General features: G+C 42.0%; 1 protein-coding gene across 1 annotated transcript in view; it reads right to left on the bottom strand.

Moving 5' to 3' along the window:
* Positions 1-1,753: 1,753 nt before the first annotated feature.
* The window catches only part of IHO1 (interactor of HORMAD1 1), an 80,779-nt gene continuing 58,442 nt past the window's right edge, over positions 1,754-24,090 (bottom strand). The window contains exons 7-10 of the mRNA XM_084840572.1: positions 22,972-23,020; positions 22,683-22,758; positions 4,148-4,251; positions 1,754-3,680 (exon numbers count right to left, since the gene is read on the bottom strand). Coding sequence (XP_084696698.1) covers positions 2,526-3,680; positions 4,148-4,251; positions 22,683-22,758; positions 22,972-23,020 — 1,384 coding nt within the window. The 3' untranslated portion in view covers positions 1,754-2,525. The remainder of the gene's footprint in view (positions 3,681-4,147; positions 4,252-22,682; positions 22,759-22,971; positions 23,021-24,090) is intronic.

The following is a 24,090-nucleotide window of genomic DNA, read 5'->3' as shown; positions in this document are numbered from 1 at the left end:
ATCACATAAATGATGCCTCTCAGATCCCTAGAAATGTGAATTTTAATTACCACTTTTCCTTCTATCTGGGATATCTACCACTGGCTTGGGGACTTTGAGAGCTGTTGGGCAATTTTAAATGAACTTCTCCTGTTAAACAATTACCCTTTACTTACCCTTTGTTTCTTTGAAGCATTAACCATCTCTATGGGCTAGTCTTTTCATCTTATATGGAAGACTTGGGTTAGGGAAGAGAATTCTGTTTATTCACCATCAGCATATTAATTCAATTAGCTTAGGAGGAAATTAATTACACTCCTGATTGTGAGAATCCTGTTAATATTGGTTGATCCTAAATTAGCATGCAACATAGAGCCCCATCATGGGCTCTAATTGGGCCAATGCTTCAAGCCCAAAGTACAATTACAACACTACCATCCCTTTTGAAAAGAGGCTTCCCCTTCTATGGAAGGGCTTAAATTTAAGAGAAAGCTTGATCCACCACATGCATTTGCTTCTTAGTTTAGTAACTGTTTCTGTGTAGGGCTGGGCTTGCGACTAGCAACACTGCAAAGTCAGATTAATGTTTTAAGAAATACTTTTGTATTTTATTTATGTTTTTGAAATGGCCTGTTTGTAAGGTCTGTCTGTCTTCCGAATATACTGTCCTCAGGTTCCTCTGCAAGAGCAGTCTCTTACTTTATGTAATAGAAACAGTCCACAGAGAGATAATAAAACTCTGAGGTACAGCCCAAAGTAGAAAGTTTATGAAATAACTCCAAGACCTAGTGATAAATGAGGAGTTTAGTTTTAAGGGGGATTATTGCACCTGGCCTAAATATGCTGAGGTTTGTGCCAGCATGGTGTGTAACCCCCCTTGCCTTCATCAATGTCTGAAGTGCTGCCCTAGATGTAGGGAAGACCCCCATGTGAGTGATCCTGTAATCTGCCTTGCTGTGGAAAAATAATCCTGTCTTGGAGGAATCTGTATTTCACATCCCTCCAGGAGTTTTCAGACATGTCTGGACTATGGGACACTTGGGCTGTAAAAGATGCAGGAAAAATTATCTCAGTTTACCCAGACAGAGAATGGTGAGTTAAAAGCTAGTACAGAATGAGACTGTGGCTTTGTGTTTAACAAACCCGTTGATGCTGATGGGGGAAAAGGTCTGTCTGCTGGAGATGCCTTTTCTGTCCCAGATGTAGAAAAAAACGGCAGTTTTGGAAGAAGCACAGGTGGCTCATGGAGTGAACACATGATGTAAGTTGCAACTCCTTTTGAATTCAAGGGATACTCAGAAAGGAGTGATCTTTTTCTCAATAGCACACCCACCAGAAGCTCAAAGGAAGGGCACTGCTAGAGCCAATCCAGTTCCCAAGAGTGGAGAGGGGGAAAGAGCCAGTGCCCCCCACTCTCTCTCTCTCACACACACACACTGCACATCTTCCTAAAAGAAGCCAGAGTTTCCCTGTGGTTGCTACAGGAGGAAGAAGTTGCCGGAATTATCTGGTGTCCTCCAGTGGAGCAGAGAAGCAGAATTCTTCCCATTGTACCAGGCACATAACAGCAATATGGAAATGAAGAGTTCTTGACGTGCATGCTTTCACCTAATTAACTTTCCACAAAGGTTCCTTCATCACACATACACTAAACCATATGGGAACCGGTTCCCTGTGGTGCTGTCCTATATAGCTGTGAGATATGTGTACATCAGCAGGGCCAATTAAAAGAATCTTTCCAGCTTGATTGCTACCCCACCAAGAACTGAAGCCAGAGTCTATAGGACTTTTATTATGCATGCTTAATCAACACAGTTCAAATAGATTATTGATTATTCATGATTCACATCATGAATAAAACCATTGCATGTTTTAATTGTTTCTGTACCCAAATTCATACTGCCAGTGTTCCCCAGATTGAAGTAAACAATTACAGCCTCTTTGGACATAACATACATAGCAAGTTTTTGGGGTGGGTGGGTGGGTGGGTGGGGGTATTCTTCGGAGAAGAGGGATATCGAAGAGCCTTTTCAGACATTACTCACTGGAGGAGAAATCTCAACCCTACAGGAGCACATTCACAATCCTCCTCCATCCCCTTGACATGGTGAGAAAATGAATGATCTAAGATGGATTTATTTTATTTGAACATGGTATCTCTCCCAGATGACGTAGCAGAAAACAGCAGTTCTTTCTGGGGATGGATCTGCAAGGACAGTAATTCAGGAAGAGACCATGTTGAAATAAATGTGGCACAGCCTATATCAAATGCAATTTCCCATGCTGAGGAGATAGGGAAGAACATACAAAATCTCCCCAGATTGAGATTTCTCCCTGGTAAGGAACATCTCAACATCCAAAAAATATAAAGGAACCAGGAGTACATCATTTTGCTCAGGGCTATAAGGATGCATCATGATGCTTTTCAGTATAGCAGAATGTTACTACTTGTAATGTACAAATGTTTTTATAACATTTTACAAAGACAGTCACATACAAGACACATTTTCTTATACTGGCAAAGATCTGGTGTGTACAAAACGCTATTAATCAGAATAGTCACTGTCAAGAAGTAATGGGCAATAAGTTGTGGCCTTCTGCTGTGCTGATGTACCACAGGCAGGTGAGTGATTATCAAAAAGACTGAACCATCTCATTTGGGTTTGGGATAAAGAACTTTCTGGAGAAGACCATGCCCAGAAACAGCTATTGTTTTTTGTACTGGACAGATCTACCATCTTTTTAACTCCAGATATCTGTTGTAGATTTGGTATGTACTGTTTGTTTTCCTGGGACTGGAACAAAAGCTTGGATTTCTCTATTTTCCTATCCTCCGCCCAGCACATTTTTTTCTGACTAATCATCACAGGTCCCAGACTAAAATTATCTGGATTTCTTGTATCCCTATAAGAGTGTCGTGACTTCTCTGACTTAGAACATCCTTTTCCAGTTAAGTTTTGTGTCACACTGACATTGGTACACCTCGAACAATTTCCTTCCTTCCTAGAGGAATAATGTTTTTTCCTCTGGCTACCTATTTTTGGCTCTCTCTTTTTAATCCTGCTTCCTCTACCTTTACTTTTCATCTTCTTGTCTGTGACCAGTTTTTCATTTAACTGGTCATCTGAATGTTTTTGCATGAGCATGCTGTCTATGTGAGTCAAATTCAGCTGTGAATGTCTAATAGTGTTAAGTCCCTTTGCCCGGTTGTTTCTCTTGACCACTTTCCTCACTGGTGTGGCTTGACAAGGTTCTTGAGTAAGTGACCAGCATCCCTCATGGCTGCCTGCAGGGAAAGCTGTACTGGAGCAGCAGGTGCAAAGAGTATTGTCAGCATCTTGACTTCGAGCTAGAATATGGCTCCTCTGCTGTGTGTCAACATTTTCTTTATCTTGTGTGGCAGAAATGGTGGAAATCACCTTACTTCCAGGAGGAATATTTAAAACACTAACGTGGGGATTGTAAGGTAGCTGGGTCAACAGCATGTCTGGAGAAGTCTGGGAGGCATTGTCCTTTAAATGACTGGGTACTCTGGGTGCAGAAATGAATGTTTGCAATTCATCCACAAGGCTGGGTAGCTGCATGCAGCCTAACTGTTCACAGAGTTTCAGGTGCTGCTCATTCTGCTGAGTTGTTAATTGATCCAGACTCTCTTTTAGTAATTGCAGGCTGGATTTCAGATCTGAGATTTCTGTGTCTTTCTATGGAAAGTGATCAGAAGAACAGAATCATTAGGCCCCATGCATTTAAGGTCTAGAAGAGAAATGCATTCAAAAGTCATACTGGACTAGAGCTGTAAATTTACGGAATTTTCCTTTCAAACTGAAGGACGCTTCACACATTCTATTTTCCCTACAAGGAGGAAATTACATGTGTGTGGGGACACAGTATACCTTATGTACAACATATATGAAAATGGCACAAGTATTTATTTTGCAGCATGGAGTAGAGGATAGTGTGTGAGACTAGAACTGGGAAGATCTGGGTTCAAATTCCCATTCAGACATGAAGCTCATTGGGTAATTCAGTCTATGGCTATTATTTCATAATACGTGAATGTGTCTCTGAAGACACAATCTGATAATTAGTCTCGCTATTTTCTGAATAGAGAAAAGAAGAAGCAGGAGCAAAGTTCAGCTAAATAAAGGAGAACAATTTTCACACTTACATCTTGCATTCTTTTTTCCATTCCCAGTAATGTTTGCTCCATTTCATTTCTGTCTCTCAGAGCATTCAGTACCAAACCATAATGAGACTGAGAAGTTTCTTGCACTAGACATAGAAATCAATAGAAACCACATTTATTCTGTCATCTGTATATTAAAAACAAAATGTCACTCAATGTTTCTCAGTGAAATAGGAGCGAAAGAGTACATTTTGGTGACACAGCTCTGCGGTCACCATGGATTATGAAGTGGATGTAACATTTAATACAGAAACCTGGAAAACTCACATAGTGCTAATTGAGTTGGCACTAAAAAGATCCAAGAATACTTTCAGACACTGTGATTTTCAAGTGGCCTTGAGCAATGAATAGGATCTCATTCTACCCAACTGGGTACATTTCCTATAAAACCTACTTGCTTCTTACACGTACCGATGCCTAGGACAAGCAGCTATCCTTGGATAAACGTTCCACCCATTTGGTCTTCAAGCACAGAAATTATTTACCATGTGTTTTCCTTGACTCATGGCAAGCATTCCAGAATCTTTAGTCTAGGAGGTTATGGAATGCTCTCCAGAGTCATGGGAGAAACAGAATTTACTTACTGACATGGTTTACGTGATCACCACAGCCCACCATGACTTATTTAAGCCATGATAAGTCAGGTTGTCTACTCAAGCCATGGATGTGGCTTGTTTTGTCATCCAGACCTGGGCAGCAGGCCTTGTTTGAGGTCTGTTGTAGGGTTATTTGAAGGTAGCTTAACCCTCAAGCAATTCCTGCCACCCAGGTTTGGATGACACATGGAAGAACAGCAGGATTAAAACCAAATGAATAAATAAATACAATATATATAACTAATAACCAATGACTATGAGTCAGAAAGTGGTATATCCATTCTGCCATGTTTTTTCTTATGTTATGAAAGTCAGTTTGAGTACACAACAACCCACACTCAAGGTTGAGTGTGGGTTGTTGTTGAAATGTGGGTTGCTGTTGAAACGTGAGTTGTTGTGTTGTCTGAACCCAGCCTCAATAACAAACCGTGGTTTAACAAAAAAAACAAGCCACAGTTCACAACCCAACAAACGATGGGTTTTCTTCATGGGTTGTTCATGGTAAACAAACCATGGTTTGTTATAGCTGGCTTCAGACAAGATGATAACCCAATTTCAACAACAACCCATCATTCAATGACAACCACACTCAACCTGTACTCAACCCTGAGTGTCAGCTATCGTGTTGTGTGAACCCAGTCTTAGAGTAAACCACACAAACACCATCATGGTCAGAGAACAGTAAGCTTGGTGCCTTTCATCCTCAACCTCAGCAAAGCAGGAAAAACACAGGCAAAGGGATAATCCTCTGCAGCTATGTCATATACGCATGGCTAGATCAGGCATCATCAGATTCTAATCAAATTTATGAATGCATATAACCAAAGCAGGAGGGGTTAAATTAAGTGAGGTATGTATGTCTTGCACATAAGAGTGATTTCTATCTGGAATTTTGTAAGATGTTATGTTATTAGTGGTTTCACTAATATGCATCATTGAGGCAACAATCTTCACCAAGTATTGTGTCAGGAATAGCTTCTGCAGGAAGAATGATCAAGTCCTTTGTCTCAGGACAAGTACTGCCATTACCAGTATTCAGACAAGTTTTGCAGCTCTTTAGCTGAGGTGTCATACTAGCTGTGACATCAATTCTAGGTGTGCCATCTTTATGATTGGTGCCAAGCTGTGGGTTGATGGGCAAACATCACCTGCTCTCACCACAGACAAGCTTGGGAGCTCCGGTCTCTCATGGATCCACTACCCAATCTCCAGGCTGATACTTCTCCAGGAAGAAAACTCCAACATCCCTTTTCACTACCTCTTCAGGGAGGCCAGGCTCTTGTAGAAGATTGAAGAAACTAAGGTTCTGCCATTCCTGAGCCTAGGTTTCCCCCAAGCCAGCTGCAGCTTAGCTGGGTAGGTCTGTATCTCTCCACTGGGGAACACAAGCCTCTTTTTAAATGGGAACATTTCTGCTGACATCTCTCCAATCCCAAAGTTTCAATGCTCCAGTCTTCAGGAAAGGAATTGGAGGTTCTGCTACAAACGTATCCTCCACCTCCTTTATCCCTGCTGTGTGTGTGTGCGCGCGCGCGCGTGCATAGATACTGCGGCTCTAATCTTTAACTGGCATTTGGTCAGAGCCCCAGCAATTGCTGCGCAAGCCTATCCTGATGTTCCAGTGGTAAGGATTGTGGCCAAAGCCCCTATTTGGTTTGGAGCACCCCTAGTGTCTCCTTGCCTGAAATCCCCCATGTTCTCCAGGCAAACTCTCCTGGGAAATTGTCTGAAGACACAGCCAGTCTTCAACTGCTGGTTTGGAAATGTTCATAGGGAAGGCGCTACCAGAGGCACATATAAGTTGGAGTATGATGTGAGTGCTACAAGCTCCAGGTAGACTCCTACCTGTAGTAGAATATGCATTGTACCGTGTGGAATTGATAAGAATTTATTATATTTTGTAGACATGATTAGTTCCATGTGTGTGTATTATGAGATAACTATGAGTAATGGAATGTATTCTTGGAAGTGAAGGAAGGCTGCCACAAGTGGGTCGGTCAGGTACTGGAAGCAGCAAGTGGCTTAGCTTAGCGGCAATACCTTTGTTTAGGTGTCACTGGTGGCAATAGCAGGCCTGGTTACATTGAGAACAATGGAAATGTTGGAAAGACCAGGTTGGAAACTAAGGATGAGGTCATTGACTCCATGGGGGTTATAAAAGACCACAGTTTTATTTGTTTGGGAGAGAGATCCTGGGAGAACAAGAAACCCACCTTATGTGCTTAGGCTGGCTTCGCCCACCATGCCTTCCAGTTAGGTAAATATGAAACTTTGAATATTGACTGTTAGATTGAGAGGAACATAGGTTTTACTATGTTGAAAATATGGTTGCTGTTATTTTCATTATACTCTTAGTGGTCATAACTTGTGTGTATTTGGGGTGGTTTGTAATCTGCCTCATCTTAGCTAAAGCTCGTTATTCTCTTAGACTGTTTGAGCAATAAATATATATTCATATTTGTCTGGCTTGAGAGAGGTTTCAGGGACCACTACCCATACATTAATTCTTGAAGCCCTAACACTTGTAGAGGGTTGCGAATCTATCACTGTGTGGGGCTGTCCTTTGTATTCTCAGATACGCCTGTTCAAGTTTGGGAAACAAGCTAGTCAGATAGAGTGAGAAGTTACTCGTCTCATACCCATAGCCCTGTAAACTACACTGAGTGAATGTTGGGTATAGCTGGATCACAACCCCCACCCCTCTATTAGTTTAGCTTTCCCTCCTCCAACCCGCTCTGTCCCTTCCACTCCCAACACTCACGCTGCCCTGATATCCCCTTTTCTCAACTCGCATACGTATTAGGGTCTCCACATTACCTAATCTCTACCTCCTTGTACTATCATCCCAGTCCGCCCCCACCCCCCGCTGCAGAATGGACTGTTCACACAGGTCTGCAGTCTCATTTTGGGTTTCAAGACCCAGCCTTGCCAATAATGTAGCTAATTTCCCATTCAAAGTACAGTTCTCATGGAAGGCTTGCAGGTTCATGGTCATTATTTTGCTTGTGTGTTTAAAGTGATGTTGCTCTACCAAGTTAATTTTCCCATAATCAACTTATACATTTAAAATTCTTGTCTGTAATCAATAAATGTGCCGAGTGGTGTTTCCCTGAAATCTTGTGTATGTGTGTGTGGATCCTCGGGTGAAGAGGTCTCCTCTTAACCACAGACACTCCATGACCAATGTTTAAAGGTCCTTTTTAGATTTAACAAATCTGTGTGAATGTGAGCAAGGGTCACATTAAAGGGAGCACAGTTGGTAACACTTATATACCATGCATTTTACATTTTTAATATATTCCCATAGTTTTCCTAACCATTTGTGTTTAGTCAGGAAAACTGATGGTTTCCAGTATTTTGCAAAAGTCTATCATGTAGCTTTTATCAAATTCAGTATTATCTGTTGTTTACACATTGCTGCTGCTTCTTTCACATAATACTGCTGGCAAACTAATGAGTATTGTACAATTTGTCATTTCCTCAACTGAATTGATTTACCACCGTTTTCCAAAAGGTCATTGCTCTTGTACAGTATCAACAAATATGATTAAAATTGCCTTTTAAATTATTATTATAATACCAGCATTTCCATTATTAGTTTTGTAGATCTTATATGGTTGCTTTTCATGGCAGAAGCAGTTAGATCCGTCACTGATGCCACAACTGCAGCCAAGCATATTACTTGACCTTAGTCAACCTTGCTCCAAAACTAGACAAAAAGGAAGCCTCATTAAAAATCTGGCAGCTACATCTAAGACAGGTTTCCTGAAATAAAGATTCCTTTCATCCAGTGCAGTTACTCTTATTAACAGTTAATTTACTGCACAAGGCTACAGACTAAAACAGAATGCAGATGATGGAGCTTCTTTCCTTTCCAACACAAAATGAATACTGCTGAGTGACAGATTCTCCACTAATAGCCAACACGCTCCATTTTCGGCTTATTAGTTTAAGCAGCCTTGGAGGTATTAGCACCCCTGGTGTGGCTTCTAAATGTATAAAACGCGTCCACTTTCTCAGATTACTGCATTTGAATGCCAGGGCTCATATATTGTTCTTAGAGTCTTAATGGGAATCTTGAACTTTTACTGTAATTCTCAGCAATTCTCCTGGCAACACCTTCCAATGGATACTGTGTCAATTTTTCAGATAGTGATTTCAGATGATTTGAGAAAAGACACAGCAACTTGGGAGTCCTTTAGAATTACATTGTTCATGAAAGTTGTGAAATCAAATCTCCATACTGAATTTCACTGACCCATTAGGCTGCCAGCTATTTATTCTTAGGAAGTCATCCATCAGCAATGCAAGGGCTTCCTTTTTATATGTGCACAGCATAGCATCTAAAACCGCAGCTCTGCTTTCAGATAGAGATGGGAAAACTCCAGCCTGTGGAGGTTCGCAGTATGGCCTGCAGAGCTTTGGGTTCCCTCTGCCCCCCCAAGTCCCAGCCCCTAGCCTGGAGGCTACCAGGGGCTTTGGGAGGAGGGAGAGAGAGGTATCCTCTTGTAATCTCCAATCACAGATCGGAGATAACAAGGGGATTCCCCAGTTGGGAGGGGGAGCAGCGCACTTGGTCAGGGCTTGAAGGAGATCCACTAATTGCTGGCTGAGTGCACTTCACTCATCCTTCACCTCCCCTGCATGGGGAAAGCAAAAGATGAGTGAAGCTGGCTCCCTGGCCAAAGTGCCAATTAGAAAAGCTCCAGCCAGTGGTGTGCACAGGGAGCCCTAGCCAGCACAGCCAATGATGACAGATTATGGTAGTTGCAGACCAACAACATCTGGAGGACCACATGGCAGCCATCCCTGACATAAAGTGTTATCAGTATGCTAATGAGACCCAAATCTATTTCTCCTTAACATCCTTGTCCAAGGAAAGTATGATTCCTCTGAATGACTGCCTGAAGTCAGTAATGGCCTGGATGAGGGAGAACAAGCTGAAGTTCTATCCAGGCAAGACAGAGGTGCTCGTTGTGAAGGGTCCTGATTCAGGTATTGAGGTATGTCAACCAGTTCTGGATGGGGTTGTACTCCCCCTGAAGGAGCAAGTTCATTGCTTGGGGGTGCTTCTTGACCCAACCCTGCTCCTAACAACCCAGGTGGAAGCAACGATGAGAAGTGCCTGTTATCAACTTCAGTTAATATGCCAGCTACGCCCATTCCTTGAACATGTGGACCTGGTAATGGTGATGCACGTGCTGGTAACCTCTAGCCTTGATTTCTGTAATGTGCTGTACTTGGGGCTGCCTGTATATTTAGTTCAGAAACTTCAACTGGTACAGAATATGGCAGCCAGGTTGGTCTCTGGGACATGCCCTGGAGACCATATTACACTGGTTTTAAAATCTTTACACTGGCTGCCAATTTGTTAACAAGCAAAATATAAAGTGCTGGTTCTTACCTTTAAAGCTTTACATGGTCTAGGTCCAATGTACCTTAGGGAGTGCCTTCTCCCCTACATCCCATCACCTAAGGTCGTCTGAGGGCTAGCTGTTGCAGCTGCCTAGTGTGAGATTGGCAGCCACACAAAAGAGGGCCTTTTCTTTTGCCGCCCCTCAGTTGTGGAATGACCTGCCAGTTGAAATGTGCCTGCTGACCTCTTTGAAGGTTATTAAGCAGGAATTAAAGACTCTATTATTCCCGCAGGCTTCCCTTTTGGAGAACTCTTGTTCCTTTTGCTACTTTATACTGTACAACACATAAAGCTGTGTTGTTTTATTGTTGGATGTTTATTTTTTAATTGTTTTGTTAAATTGATTTTAGTTCAAAGTTGTTTTAAGTTTTATGTTGTTTGTATATATTGTCCATATGCTTTTATGTAAACAACTTTTAAACATTATATATTGTATTTTAATGTTTCAACTTTTGTAACCCACCCAGAGAGCTTCAGCTATGGGGTGGTATAGCAATGTAATAACGTAATACCTGCCACATGCTTCTGTCTGCAGAACTGTTATCCTTTGCAATGTTGTATATCTTGCAGTAGTGAATTATTTTGTTTTAGACTAATTCAGACATATATTCTCCATAGAGACGTTGCCAAAGTTTGTAATTTTGTGTTTTGATTGCAGTGCTCAAGTATATTATGAATGAAGTGCCATTTCCCCCAGAAATGGCACTTGTGTAGAATGTAAAATGAGACATCCACAGTTAGCAGTCAGGCTGGCCCGGCTGTTTTGTATGCACATATGTAAAAGTTCTTTAAAGAAAGCCCTTTAACCTCCATGAAACTACCCTTGGTTGCTATGGAACTATGCTAACTACAAAGGCAGCTGCTTTGTAAGTGCATGCACATCAGTTTTTTAAAGTTAGCCCCTTCCTTTCATTGAAACTCATTGATTGCTGTGAACTACAGAAGTAGACCACCTGACCAAGTACCCTTGTGATCTGTAAGTAAGTATCTTCTCTCTATTTGGGTCAATTCTCTATTGTTTCTTGCAGACCTTGGATGCTTTCAGAAGAGGCTTTTATCATGCCATTGCCCTGCCTCATTCACAAAATTTTATGGGAAGTCAGATGACAGCCACAATGTGTTTGAACGGTTAAATGTAGCTCACCATATTTCCAAACCTTCTCACAAACAATTATTTGGGCTAACTAAGAAAACTGAATACTAGAAATCTTTGGAGAATAACAGTGCAATCCTAACACACACACCCCTCAATGTTGATAGCTGGAAGGAGTTAGAATAACTCTCTGCTGGCCTCTGCTGGTGGCCTGTAGCAGAAGCCCCACTGTGCCCAGGTGGAAACTTGCAACTGCTGGTTGTCCTACCAGTAAAGCAGGCAGAAAGTCCCAAAATGGGATTCCAAGGGCAAGTTGGGGGGATCTGGCTTTGTATCCACTGGACTGAAAGCTGTTTCTGTCCCCTAGATGAGCCTAATGTAGGCATGTCAGCTATGCCAGCCCTGGGGCCAGTGTAGCTAATTCTCCCCCTCCTTTGCTGTCAATAGTGAGGCATCCTAAATACATGGGTCAACCAGGCTTCACCACCTAGTGAAAGCACACACCCCGCACATCTTCTACTGTGGCTGGCATGAGACAGCAAGGCTGGGGATGAGGCAGTAGTCCCACCTCGTCACTCCCCAGCAGCCTCACCCAGGATTGCTCTGCCAGTTATTTGGAGTAAACCCCAGCCATCGCTAAAGAAGATGTCAAAGCAGTGGGCCATTCAATACTAAAAAGAGTGGGAAAGGTTATAGCCTGAATGGACCGTCTAGTAGCCTCTAGATTTCATGCTAGATAAAATTAAGAGGGCAGCCAGACACGGCTATGCAAAACAAAAATCTCTGGTTTGTAGTACTATTGTTGTGAATGTTCAGGGCTTTAATGTTTAGTTTATTGTATGGAATTGTTTACACATTGTTTATAATTAATGTTATTATTGATGTTATTGTTGACAATTGATGAAAGCTGTATTGAATAATTATGGGAAAGTGGAGTATAAATGTTTTAGCTGTGCTTATGGACCGGGGGCTTAGGCATATCACAACTCCCAGTACTCTTCCTGGGAACAGTTTTTTACTCTTTAGAAACGGAATATGTGAATAGTTTTATTTGTGTTTTTAAAAGGACATAGAACCAAATATTAAATCAAACTTGGAAGCAAGCAGCTTTAAAGAAATCCTTCTTGAAGCATGAGGGAAACTTTAGTACAGACACCTTACCAGTGTTTGATTCACAGAATGTCAGCCAAAAGCATTGTGAAGGCAGGGAGAAGCTGGCCTACACTGTGAGTGAAAATAATGTGCTGAGCCCTATTTTTAAGGTACAACTAAGTGATCTGAGGTAGCTACAAAGTCAGAACTTCAGTGAAACAGCCAATGAAAGTTACATTCCTTTCACTGCAGTATTCCAGTGCAAATGCTTCCTCTGCTCAGGGATACTTGAACACCTCCGTTTAACAGAGAAGAACAAAGTTCTTCTTTTAGGAAAGAGAAATCCAATGCACGGGTATAAGATAGGGGATACCTGGCTTCATAATCGTCCATGTTAAAAGGATTTTGCAGTTGCTGTTGATCGCAAGAAGAATATGAGTTACCAGTGCAATTTGGCTGCAAAAAAGCCAAATGCAATTTTAGGTTGCATCAACAGAAGTATAGTTTCTAAATCACAGGAGGAATTCATTCCAATCTACTCTGTGCTGGTCAGACCTCACCTTGAATACTGTCCAGTTCTGGACACCACCACATTTTAAGAAAGATTCAGATAGTGGGGTGATGACGTCAAAGGAAAAGATAGTGGAATCATCTCAGTGCTCCACTCAGTCTTTCAGCAGCCCTGAAAGATCCCAAGATAAACAAACCTGCCAACGTTCTACAGGGGAGCTGAGCAAAGGGGAATGTCCCAGGGTCATGCTGGTGCTAAAGAGGATCATTTTGGGGCTTTCTTTGAGCCAAAAAACAAACTACTAAAAAGGCCCTCTCCCTCAGAAGAGGCAACGGGGAAGCAGAACCAGCTGCCTAAAACTGGCATTTTTAAATAGGGATGCGTGAAAGTCACCTTTTTGAAGGAGTGATTCGCTGTGGGGGGGAGGCGCTCTGCACCTCCCCCCAAAATCCTAACCTGGCCAGCTCCGCTCCGTGGCAACTCCGCGGAGCTGCCGGCCAGGTGCATTCGCAGGCATGCGGAGCCTGCGGACGCAAATGGCGGCAGCTACGTCGACTGCCATTTGCATTCCTGTTTTTTTGCTGTGATAGGCTACATAAATATTTATGTAGCCTATCACGGCCTCCACAGGGACGCAAATGGCATCCCTGAGTTAGCCGTGATAGTCTACGTAAGTATTTACGTAGCCTATCATGGCAAAAATGGGGAAGCGAATGGCAGCGCGAACGGCACCAGGTAAGTGCTCCGTTTCACACGCCTTTTGCGGGGTGGGGGGGTGGGGGGGCTTCGTTCCACCACGAATTTCGGGGGGCCAAATGCACTGGCATTCGGCCTCACTGAGATCCATGGCAGAATCCTCTGACATCCCTGCTTTTAAATTACATCCCTGTGATGTGTGGATTAACAGATGGACAGTTAAAGTGAACACTGAGAGCCTTCACATCTGCAAAAAAATTTAGGGAGCAATCCTATGGCCCTTAGACAGTACCGGGGGGGGGGGGTCATGGGATATTTTGGATTCCCAGATCCAAGGTCAGGGACAGCACTCCAACCTCAGAGGGGGAAATCAGCCCCCCTTCCTTTCACAGCCGGTGTGGAAAGAACTGCACTGGTTGCTCTCCAAGGTTGGGAACCTGACCTTGGAGGACAAGGAAAGGGGGCATTTCAGTGGGTGGGGAGATGTCTAGCTAGATGGGCAAAAAAGCCTGTCCAGCAAAAATGCAAGGTGGGAGGCCAGGGAGGCGAAGATTGCCTCCACCACACCTCCCGCCCTGCACTGAATTATCATAAGCTTCTGAGTTCCACGGAAACAATAGGTTTGCACCCTAATACTCCAAGCTTGGAAGGAAAAACACTTGTCACTTAATGGACTGAAGATGTTACTGCTCTTGCTACATTTGAGCATATCTCAACCTACAACCTTCAAAGTCATATGAATGCTTATCATAGAATCATAGAATAGTAGGGTTGGAAGGGGCCTATAAAACCATCGAGTCCAAACCCCTGCTCAATGCAGAAATCCATATCAGACCATCCCTGATAGATGGCTGTCCAGCCTCATCTTATTTAGATATATGGACTGCTTATATTAACATATATATTTGAAATGGAAATGTTAATCCTTTCCCCCCTCTTCCTTGTGTGTTTTTCTTTTTTCCCTATATCAAGGGAGATGTTAATAATTACTGTATACTGGTGCGGGGAGGGCAGAAATGCCTCTATGACACATCCCATTAACCAGTTTTCTATCAACAAAATATCTAAATAAATCGCAATCTCACCTAACAGACTTTATACATGCAATTTTTGCAAGGTGGGAGCAATCAGGTTTATACAGAGTAAGGAATCTATACACAGCTACATGTCCCAGGGCATAGTCTGAAGGCACATGAGGCAGCTACTTTGCTGAAGCTAAGGAAGTTTGGGTCTGGTCAGTGCTTGGAGGGGAGACCATCTAGGAACCACATGTAGCCACCTTGAGTTCCACAGTGGAAGGAGGGTGGGATATAAATGAAATAAATAAATGAATGTCCAAAATCAAGTCAGCAAATTAAAGAAACATTGGAAGACAGGAACATAAACTGGTTACAGATGCAACAAATGCTATATTTCACAGCAAATCCACAAGTAAAGGAACAAGCGACTTGCACACTGACAAACTTTGAATTAATCATAGTACAAACAAAACTAGAAGTAAGAGGGCTGGTCTACAAAACTTGTTAAATGAAATTAAATTTGACCCTGTGGGAAGCCTAAAACAAATCTGGGAGAAAGATTTAGGACAAAAAAATTGAATAACCCATATGGGCCAAAATGTGGTCAAGTACATCATTCAAATCTATCTCAAGCAAAATAAAGGAAAATTCAATAAAACATCTGATGCACAGATGGTATCTCACTCTGGTGAGAATGAGTTATATCAATAGTTCTATATTGCAGAAATGTTGGAGTGGATGTGAAAACACAGGCATATATTTTCATTTGTGGCTCTGTCCCACAATCAATCAGTTCTGGGAAAAAGTTTTTCAAGAGGCGAAGGAAATCACAAGCCAGAAAACTGAGTTCTCTCCAGCGTTGCCTTTATTGCCCATATTTGACAAGGAAAATAAAAATTTAAGGCATAAAGTTCTCTTAACAATTATATGGCCAGTAGCACAACTAACAATAGCAACCTCTTGGGGAAAAAAAACTAACTGGCTCTCTCTCAATAAACTCTGTCTGGTCTATTGCATCAAAGGAGAAATTAATGTGTCAGGTCAGACAGGCTAGGTCTGAAAATTATAAACATTGTTTTTACAAAAATTGGGAAGCTTTTATACATTTTGCCAATAATAAAACCAACATAGAACATCCACACTCACATCGTTCTTGCTTGAAAGATGTTTGGGGATCAGAAGAACATAACTAATATATCACATAGAGACACTGAGACATCTCATCTGTGTATGCACATGAGAACCCCTAATTAATTGTAAAACATCATTGATCACTTGTATGCAGGTGACCCAGTTATTTATTGTTGTTGATTCTTTGTATGTTTATAATGAATATGTAATTATCAAATTTGTAAGAAAATCAATAAAAATATTGAGGAGGGCGGAGGAGGATTCAGATACATTGGAACAAGTTTAGAGAAGGGCAAGAAAGATGATCAGGGGACTAGAAACTGTCCTATGAGGAAAGATTGAAGGAACTGAGTATGTATAGCCTTGAGAAGAATGAGGGGGGATATGATAGCACTTTCCAATTACTAAAAGGGTTGTCACACAGGAGAAGGACGCAACCTGTTGTATCATCCAAGACTAGGACACGAAATAATGACTCAAGTTACAGGAAGGCAGATTTCGGTTGAGCATCAGGAAAAATTTCATAATGGTCAGAGCAGTCAGACAATGGAATCAACTGTCTTGGGAAGTGGTGGGCTCTCCGTTGCAGGAGGTATTCACAGAAAGACTGGACAGCTATCTGTCAGGAATGCTTTAAACTGGGTTCCTGCACTGAGCAGGGGTTTGTATTGGATGGCCCAAATGGCCCCTTCCAACTCTGATTCTGTTACTCTGTTCTATGACTCCATGTCTTGGAAGCAAAGGTGAAGATATATATTTTTTATTTTCCCAGGCTTTTAGCTCTCTATTTTATTTGTGCTGTTTTATGCTGCTTTTGTCTGTTGATTAAAAAACAACATTATTTTACTCTGTATTTCATTGTTTTATTTGTAAGAAAAGCTTCCTTGGAAATATTTTCACTCAAGAAGATAAACATATAAATTCTTAAATATATAAAGATGTAAAGGAGGAGAGGGATGCTTTGGAACTCAGTATGGGGCCAACTAGCTGTTGAAATGGAAGATAATAAAAGGCAAATGCAATGAAGGGGGGGGCGTCAGCTGGGAACTCCAAAATCCTGAGTGGGAGTGCAGTTTTAATGTTTCACCTAGAGCAGCAAGGCTGTCCATGATGCCTACTATGGCCAGGAGGGACAAGCTGCTTCAGAAGACAGGACAAGACACACTGTAATGAATGATGATGGAATAAGCCACCGCATGGAAAGCTTTGCCCTAACCTCTGCCAGTGAAAGGACAGCTGTGCCCAGCAGTGCGAAGACTGTAGATATCTTCTAAAACCATTATTATACTATTATCCATTTTTTGATCCCACTGTGCCAAATCAATGGCATACGTCTGTGAAATTATTCACTAGTTGAAGAAATGCCCAGGCAGATTCAGAGGCAAAAAGGAAAAAGGAAAGTAGGGCCTGCTTGGCTATGAGTTTCACAACTGCTGCTGCTGCTTCTAAAAAAGCCACTCTAAATAATGAGCTTAAAATAAGCGAGGGGATTGCCTTCTTCACAAGACGCCACAATCCCAAAGCAGAGGAGCCATCTTCATAGCAGCTAGGGATGAGGGCATTGTCCATCTGACACACTGGGAAGTCTGATACACTGGCCCATTTCCCACTGCCTCCCTCTCTACCAATGAAACTTAATATATACAGTTTTCTCCAGAGGCTTAAACTGACAGCTGCAGACTTTAAAATGTCAGTCAGTTGGAAGAAAACTTGCTCATCTTTAGGACCAGATGCAGGAGGCGAGGTATTTGGATTTCAAAAGCAACATATTTAACCGATATCTTTCCAAGTCTCCACCGCAGTTATTTAGATGGTGGGAAGATAATTAACCAACACTGTGATCCCAGTCAAACAGCAGTGTTTATTAGCAGTCAGTTCTACAAAGATGAATCAATGCAGATGGAGGAAGCAATATGCTGAAAGTTGCTAACTCGTTTACATCATACATGTAACGTTCTGCTGCAATGTGACTTATTATGGTAAATGCCAAGCGTTCTTTTGCAAATTAGGTGTAATAGAACTTGGGGAGCTTTAAAGAAGTCTGGGATTTTGTCCAGGATAATTACTGAAAAAGAGAGGTATGAGAAAGTGTGGGAAGGATTCCAGATGGCTGCGTGGAGGGAGACAGGGCCTTTGTGGTGAATCACTATTTTAAAAGCCTGTTTTAATGTCCAAAGTGCTTTAGGCTGCAGTCCTATGCCCACTTACTTGAGGGTAAGCCTTACTGAACTCAGTGGGATTTACTTCTGGGTAAACATTCATACAATTGTTCTGTTAAAGGCTTTGTATGTGATCTGGGGAAAAACAAGGTGCTGCAATTGCAAGACCTAATAGCTGGAGCAAAAATAGCTCCCTGACAGAAAGGCCTGACTGTACTCAAGAGTTCTCATTGCCCAGCCTTCATTTGTCCTCATTTTCAGTCCCATTTTATACATGGGAACCTGAAGCTGAGACACAGTGACTTGTCCTTGTCCTCATCCTCCAACACAGCAAGGTTCTCACTGTGTAGTGAGCTGAGCCTTGGTGTCCTAGGTTCAAGTCCTCAGAGACTCAGCTTTGTTTCCTTTTATCATCTGATGCTGAACTGGTATCTAGGTTCAGTAATGGGCTGGATGAGGGCCAATACACTGAAACTGAATTCTGATAAGACAGGGGTACTGTGGGTAGATGATTCTCAGGTCCAGAAAATCATTTTGAACCTGTTCTGGATGATGTTGCACTCCCCCTGAAAGAGGAGGTTCACAGCTTGTGCTAGGTGCTCCTAGATCTGACTTTGTCACTAGAGGCCCAGGTGGTCTTGGTGGCACAGAGTGGCTTTGGCTGCTTTGCCATTTGCAACTGTTCATGGACAGGAATAGCCTGGCAGTGTGATCCACGCTCTGGTAATCTCCCTGGTGGACTGCTTTACTGTGTTATGTGTGTAGGTTGACCATACAAAAATGGGATATTGGGATGACAAAAACAAAACAAAAAATGGGATATTGGGATGACAAAAACGGGACGGGGTTATGTAATATTCCGTATTCATGAAAAAACACAATATAACAAAACAACTGCACCTCCCTTTGTGGTCTCTCATAAGAGACCTAAAAAACAACCTAAACTCACTGCAAAAGAACATGGAAAGGGGCGCAAATGAATAACACTAATTTATTGCATATACACACAAAAAACACTCATAAATATACATATATAAAATACTTATAAAATATCACATGAGCAGTAAACAAATCTGTATGGCATACCACGCTGAACACTCTAATGCAGGACTGCAGTGGCCAGACTGCACAAAATCATAAACATACACCAAAAAGAAAAAAAAAAGGAATGAACACCCCGACTGCTATCACAAGCCGATATATGCTAATGTCCCACTGGAGAGTTCCGCTGTAATAAAAACATAGCTAACAGCCTGTTGAACCGAAATATGAGTCTGAAAAGTCCAAATCAAACTGAACGTAGGGCAGAAAGAATCTCAATGGGCGGAATGATGATAGAAATAACAGTAAGACTCACCCTCCTGGCTCCCACATGCTGAATGGGGCTTAGCGACCGCCTCTTGAATTCCCCGCCACTTCAGACAAGCAAGGGGCGGTGTCTGATCATTGCTAGCTCAAGAAGCCTGGCACTGACTGGATAAAGTAAATGGAACTTCCTCTTTCATCACACTAGTAGTTTTACTGCACACATTGATTAGCATAGAGCCTTATGATAAACGCGTTCAGTTTTTTACAAAAATTTTTAAAAGGGACAAAATTGACATTTATACTAAAACGACGGGACGGTTGGGAAATATGAAAAAAAAATGGTGATGTCCCGTTTAAAATGGTACGTATGGTCAGCCTATATATGTGGGGCTGCCCTTGAAGACAACTTGGAAGCTTCAGCTAGTGCAGAATAGTGGCTACCAGAATTTTAACTGGTACAGCCAGGTTTGTTCATTTTACACCAATCTTAAAAGAAATGTGCTGGCTACCTATTTGCTCTGGGCCCACAGCTGAACATGCTGGTACTTACCTTCAAAGCCCTAGGTGGTGCAACTGACACTGGTCTTGCTATCTTTTTAACGCCAGGCCAAAACTTCTTTGCTTGCCAAGGCATTTGATGAAGGCTGGCTTATAAATATCAGAGAGAGAGAGAGAGACTGAAATACCTGAAGTAGCGCCTCTTCCCATACCAATTTGCCCATGTTTTGAGATCTTCTGCTGAAACACTGACTTTTCCAAGTAATTTCCTTATCAGATGTACTATGCAACCACAAAGGAAAAGTCTTTTTCTATGGTGAACCCCAGCCCTTTTTAATGAGGTGTTTCTGGCACCTACATTACATTCTTTTCAGTTCCAGATAAAGACATTGTTTCCCAGGCATTTTAGTTTGACATTGTCATCATCACATCTAGATCCTACCCTTTTTCCTCTTGTAAGGAACCCAGGGTGGCTTATAGTCCTCCTCCTCTCCATTTTATCCTCACAGCAATGCCTTAGCTTAATGTATATTTTAGTTGCTGCTTTATTTTTTTAATTATTGCTATACTTTAATCATATATTTTAGTGTTGTATATTTGCTATTCACCACCCTGTTGAATGAAGTGTGGTACACAATGTTTCAGATAAATAAATAGTCACTATACAAAAAGAAGGGTGGCAACCAGGGGTTGTCAATCAGGCTCCGGTTTGTTTTCAACTGTAGAATTTCATGTGCGCTTTATTATGTACAAAATAAGTCAATCTCCTTTTTTTGGATGTCTCACTTCAAAGCCTGATACAGAACAAGGCATGACATTTTTGGAGTTCTGCCTCCTTATAGCTGGCACTGTTTACTGTATTTGAATGAGAAAATGCTCCTGTGGAGCTCTGCAACATGAGAATCTACATTTCACATTACCTTATAGTAATGTAGCTATGTTTGCTTCTGAATGAGTGGCAGGCAGTTAAAAACAACAACAACAATAGAATACTGAAATTTTATGTTTTAAAAAGTAATTGCACAACTCCAAAGCAATGTTTACAATATATCATAGGTCAGTGGTCCAATTAGTAGATTTCTGGACTTGGGTAAGAGAAAAGGATTCAAATCCCAACCTGGCCATAGATTGCCTTGGCTACCTTGGGCAAATCGTTAGCTCATTGCATCATTTTCCCCTTCTGAAAAATGGACATAGTGACCCATTGTTCTGGGGCTGAACAAGGTAAGGAACAATGTTGTTTTCTCTAAGATATTCAATACACATACACTAAAAATACATTAAAATAATTAGATCCATTTTTCTCTAGATCATTTTTCATTATATTTAAATTCAAACAGAATTTCCTTCTCTAATGTCATACTCCTATTCCATTCCAAATTTTTCAGTTAGTTCATCTACATTCCGGATTTCCCTGAAAAAGGCTCTATCCCATTAGATTGCAGGAAAGTTAAAAAATGCATGGGATGTACCTGACTGAAGTCTTAAGTGTTCCTTATGTCCCTATCTGAACTGTCCCTAATAATTGTGTATTTCCCTTCCTCCAAACTGAGCACTATTATCCTCCAAAACTGAGAAGGTTGCCAGAAGAAGTGTCTGGTTTTTAGATAAAGGCTGAATGTCTCCTCCTGCCCACCCCCATCTGTTTTGGGACAGTTCTCACTTCAAGGAGACATGTGTCAACTGCCTAGTTTGGCCTCCACAGAGGTCTTCTACAAAGTACTGTGTCCAAAAGAAGGGGCAGAATTCTTCACCCAGACCTACCAATTGCTTTTGCTCTGAAAATTAGGCTCCACACCTCTTCCTATGAGATTGGAGCAGTTTCATATTTAAACACACAGAACTGCCATTATTGCATAGTGATTAAAGCTTACAAAGAGGCACTGGGTTTTTTTCCCCCCTCCCTGACCTTTTCCTGTGTGAAAGTAATAGCATATTTCCCTACCACTGTACTAGCATCAGCCATTTCAGGTGCTGTCCTCATCCTTACCCAAGTAAAGAGGGTGGAACAAGCCTTGCTACATAGGGAGAGAGCTTTCATTTTTATATTTTTAGAGATGGGTGTTCTAGCAATGGAAAGGATCAGTGCACAATCTCTGGGATAAGAGGAGGGAAAGACAGGAGAAAAGTAATTTGACTAGAAAGCTCTGAAAATAATACAGGTAGAGAGGGGAGACGAGATTTGGCAACATGCTCAAATAGCACTAAACAATGGGCACCCAAAACACTAATGCAACTGCCTTCCCCACAGTAAGAAATCCAAAACAATTACATCTTCATGGACAAAAAATTACAGTCTGCTGGAAATGGGGATTTACTGGTGTCTCATCCACAAGTGGAGAGTCAGTAAAGTGTAGTAGTTAGAGTAGCAGACTAGGACTGGGAAATCCTGTGTTCAAATTCCTGCTTAGCTGTGAAGTTTACTGGGTGACTTTTGGACAGTCTCTAACCATGGTCGGATGATCGCAGGGGCGAAAGAACCCATCGTGGGTTCTTTCCCTGCTCTTGCGCATGCCAGTCGTGAGATCACAATTTTGCATAACTACCCACGATGCAGCACGGGTTGCCATGTCATCTGAACCCAGCACACTTCTCACTGAGCCCACCACCCCTACAGCAAGTCGTGGGTAAGAAGCCACCCCCACTGCACCGCACACCGGGTTCAGACAACACAGCAACCCACACTGCATCGTAGGTAAGTATGCAAATCGAGACTGGCACATCGGAAAGAACCCATGATGGGTTCTTTCGCTGCCACAATTGCCGAAACCCGGTGTCTATCTCTCATCTAACCTACCACACAGGGTTCTTGTGAGGATAAATGGCGGCAGCGGGTGCTCCTTGGAAGCAGGGTGTTTCCTGGAGTGACACTCGCTGATTCATTATCATCCATGCAAAACGCAGCATCTGGTAAGATTCCCACATGTCAATGAATAGAGGTGCAATAATCAGTCTGACCCTGCACTCTTCTGGTAATAAAACTATCTCAAGCACTTACGTGTCTTAGACAGGTTTCCAAAGCCATCCAAAAGAGATTTCAGAGTTTCTTCAAATCTATCAGAGGAGGACTGCAACTGCAAAATAAATAAATAAATAAATAAATTTGCTAAGAGATTCATTCATTTTCATTATAATGTTTTCAGCTGAATCAAAAAGCATCCAAACAGAAGGTTCAATTATATTTTATCATACTGCATGACAAAAGACAAATACTCTATTAACTGGGGAAAATGCACATAAAAAACATTCCCACTCCTATTTCCAACTTATAATTTGGATTCACTTACCCGTTGCAGACTCTCTTTGGTGTTCAAAATATGAGAGTTTAAAACCTCACTGAAAGGGAAATACATAGGAAACACAAAATTTATATGCAAATTAGTCAGATGCAAATGGGGGAGGGGGGTGGAAAGCTATGTATTACATAGCAAAATGTAGATTTTAAAATGCCTTAATTCCTCATTAAAGTATTTATCTCCAGGGAACTTTCACCTCTATAGCCAAATAAATTCCATTAGTAAAAATCCCCAGTGGACTTGTCTTTCTGAAATGTTGACAGATGGCTACTGCTAAACCAGAGGTGATAGAAACTGTAGAAATACATGTTTCAGCAAGCCAGTTTTACTGTCTAAGATTTGGTGATACCTTTGATTAAGAGGAAATATGTGAAAATTATGTTTGTGAACAAGAGCAAGGGAAGGAATAATGAATGGAATACAAAGGAAGCATTGCTAGGGAATGTATCTGGGAGGTGATCCCAGGTGGTAAGATAATTCAGAGGAGAAGGTGATGGAGGTGGAGGTGAGGATTGCAGCTTGGAGGCTTCACTTGGGCGAATGAAGAACACCCACATTTGGTAGACAGACTTCCAGATGAAAAACGTGAAACAAATGGTTTCTGTGGTTGTATCATAACAGTGAATGGTACGTTGTGCACTGAGAAATTGAGGCACTCATTCACACCATCGCACATATATGGCTAAATGCACATATACATATCCAGGGACTACAGAAGCAGGCAAGCTCCCAGAGAGCGAGCGAACGGGGGGAGCGAACGGGGGGAGCAAACAGGAGTTGGCCAGGGAAGTTGCAGTGGTTGAAGAGACAAAGGAGACAAAGGAGACAGAGGCTAAGAGGTAAGTGGGCTGCAGGAAGCCCAGGGGGCTGCCCTTTATCCTTCTGATTGGCTGTGAGCTCACCAGGTGCTTCTGAGAGCTCCAAGTGAATTGGAGGGGTGTGGCCTGAGTACTCCCAGCAGCTGACTGGGTGGGAAGCTTCAGTCTGTTTCCCGCCTCCCAGCTGAGCAGAGCAGAGCAGAGCAGAGCAGAGCAAAGCAAGCTGCTCCAGCTGGCCCAGGGACTACAGAAGCAGGCAAGCTCCCAGAGAGCAAGCGAACAGAGCGAGCAA

This window comes from Heloderma suspectum, chromosome 2 (assembly GCF_057233095.1).
Source record: "Heloderma suspectum isolate Gila_16-S chromosome 2, 16-S_ref, whole genome shotgun sequence".
Lineage (NCBI taxonomy): Eukaryota > Metazoa > Chordata > Lepidosauria > Squamata > Helodermatidae > Heloderma > Heloderma suspectum.
Note: the sequence above shows the minus strand (reverse complement) of the source record. Positions and strands in the feature narration are given on the sequence as shown.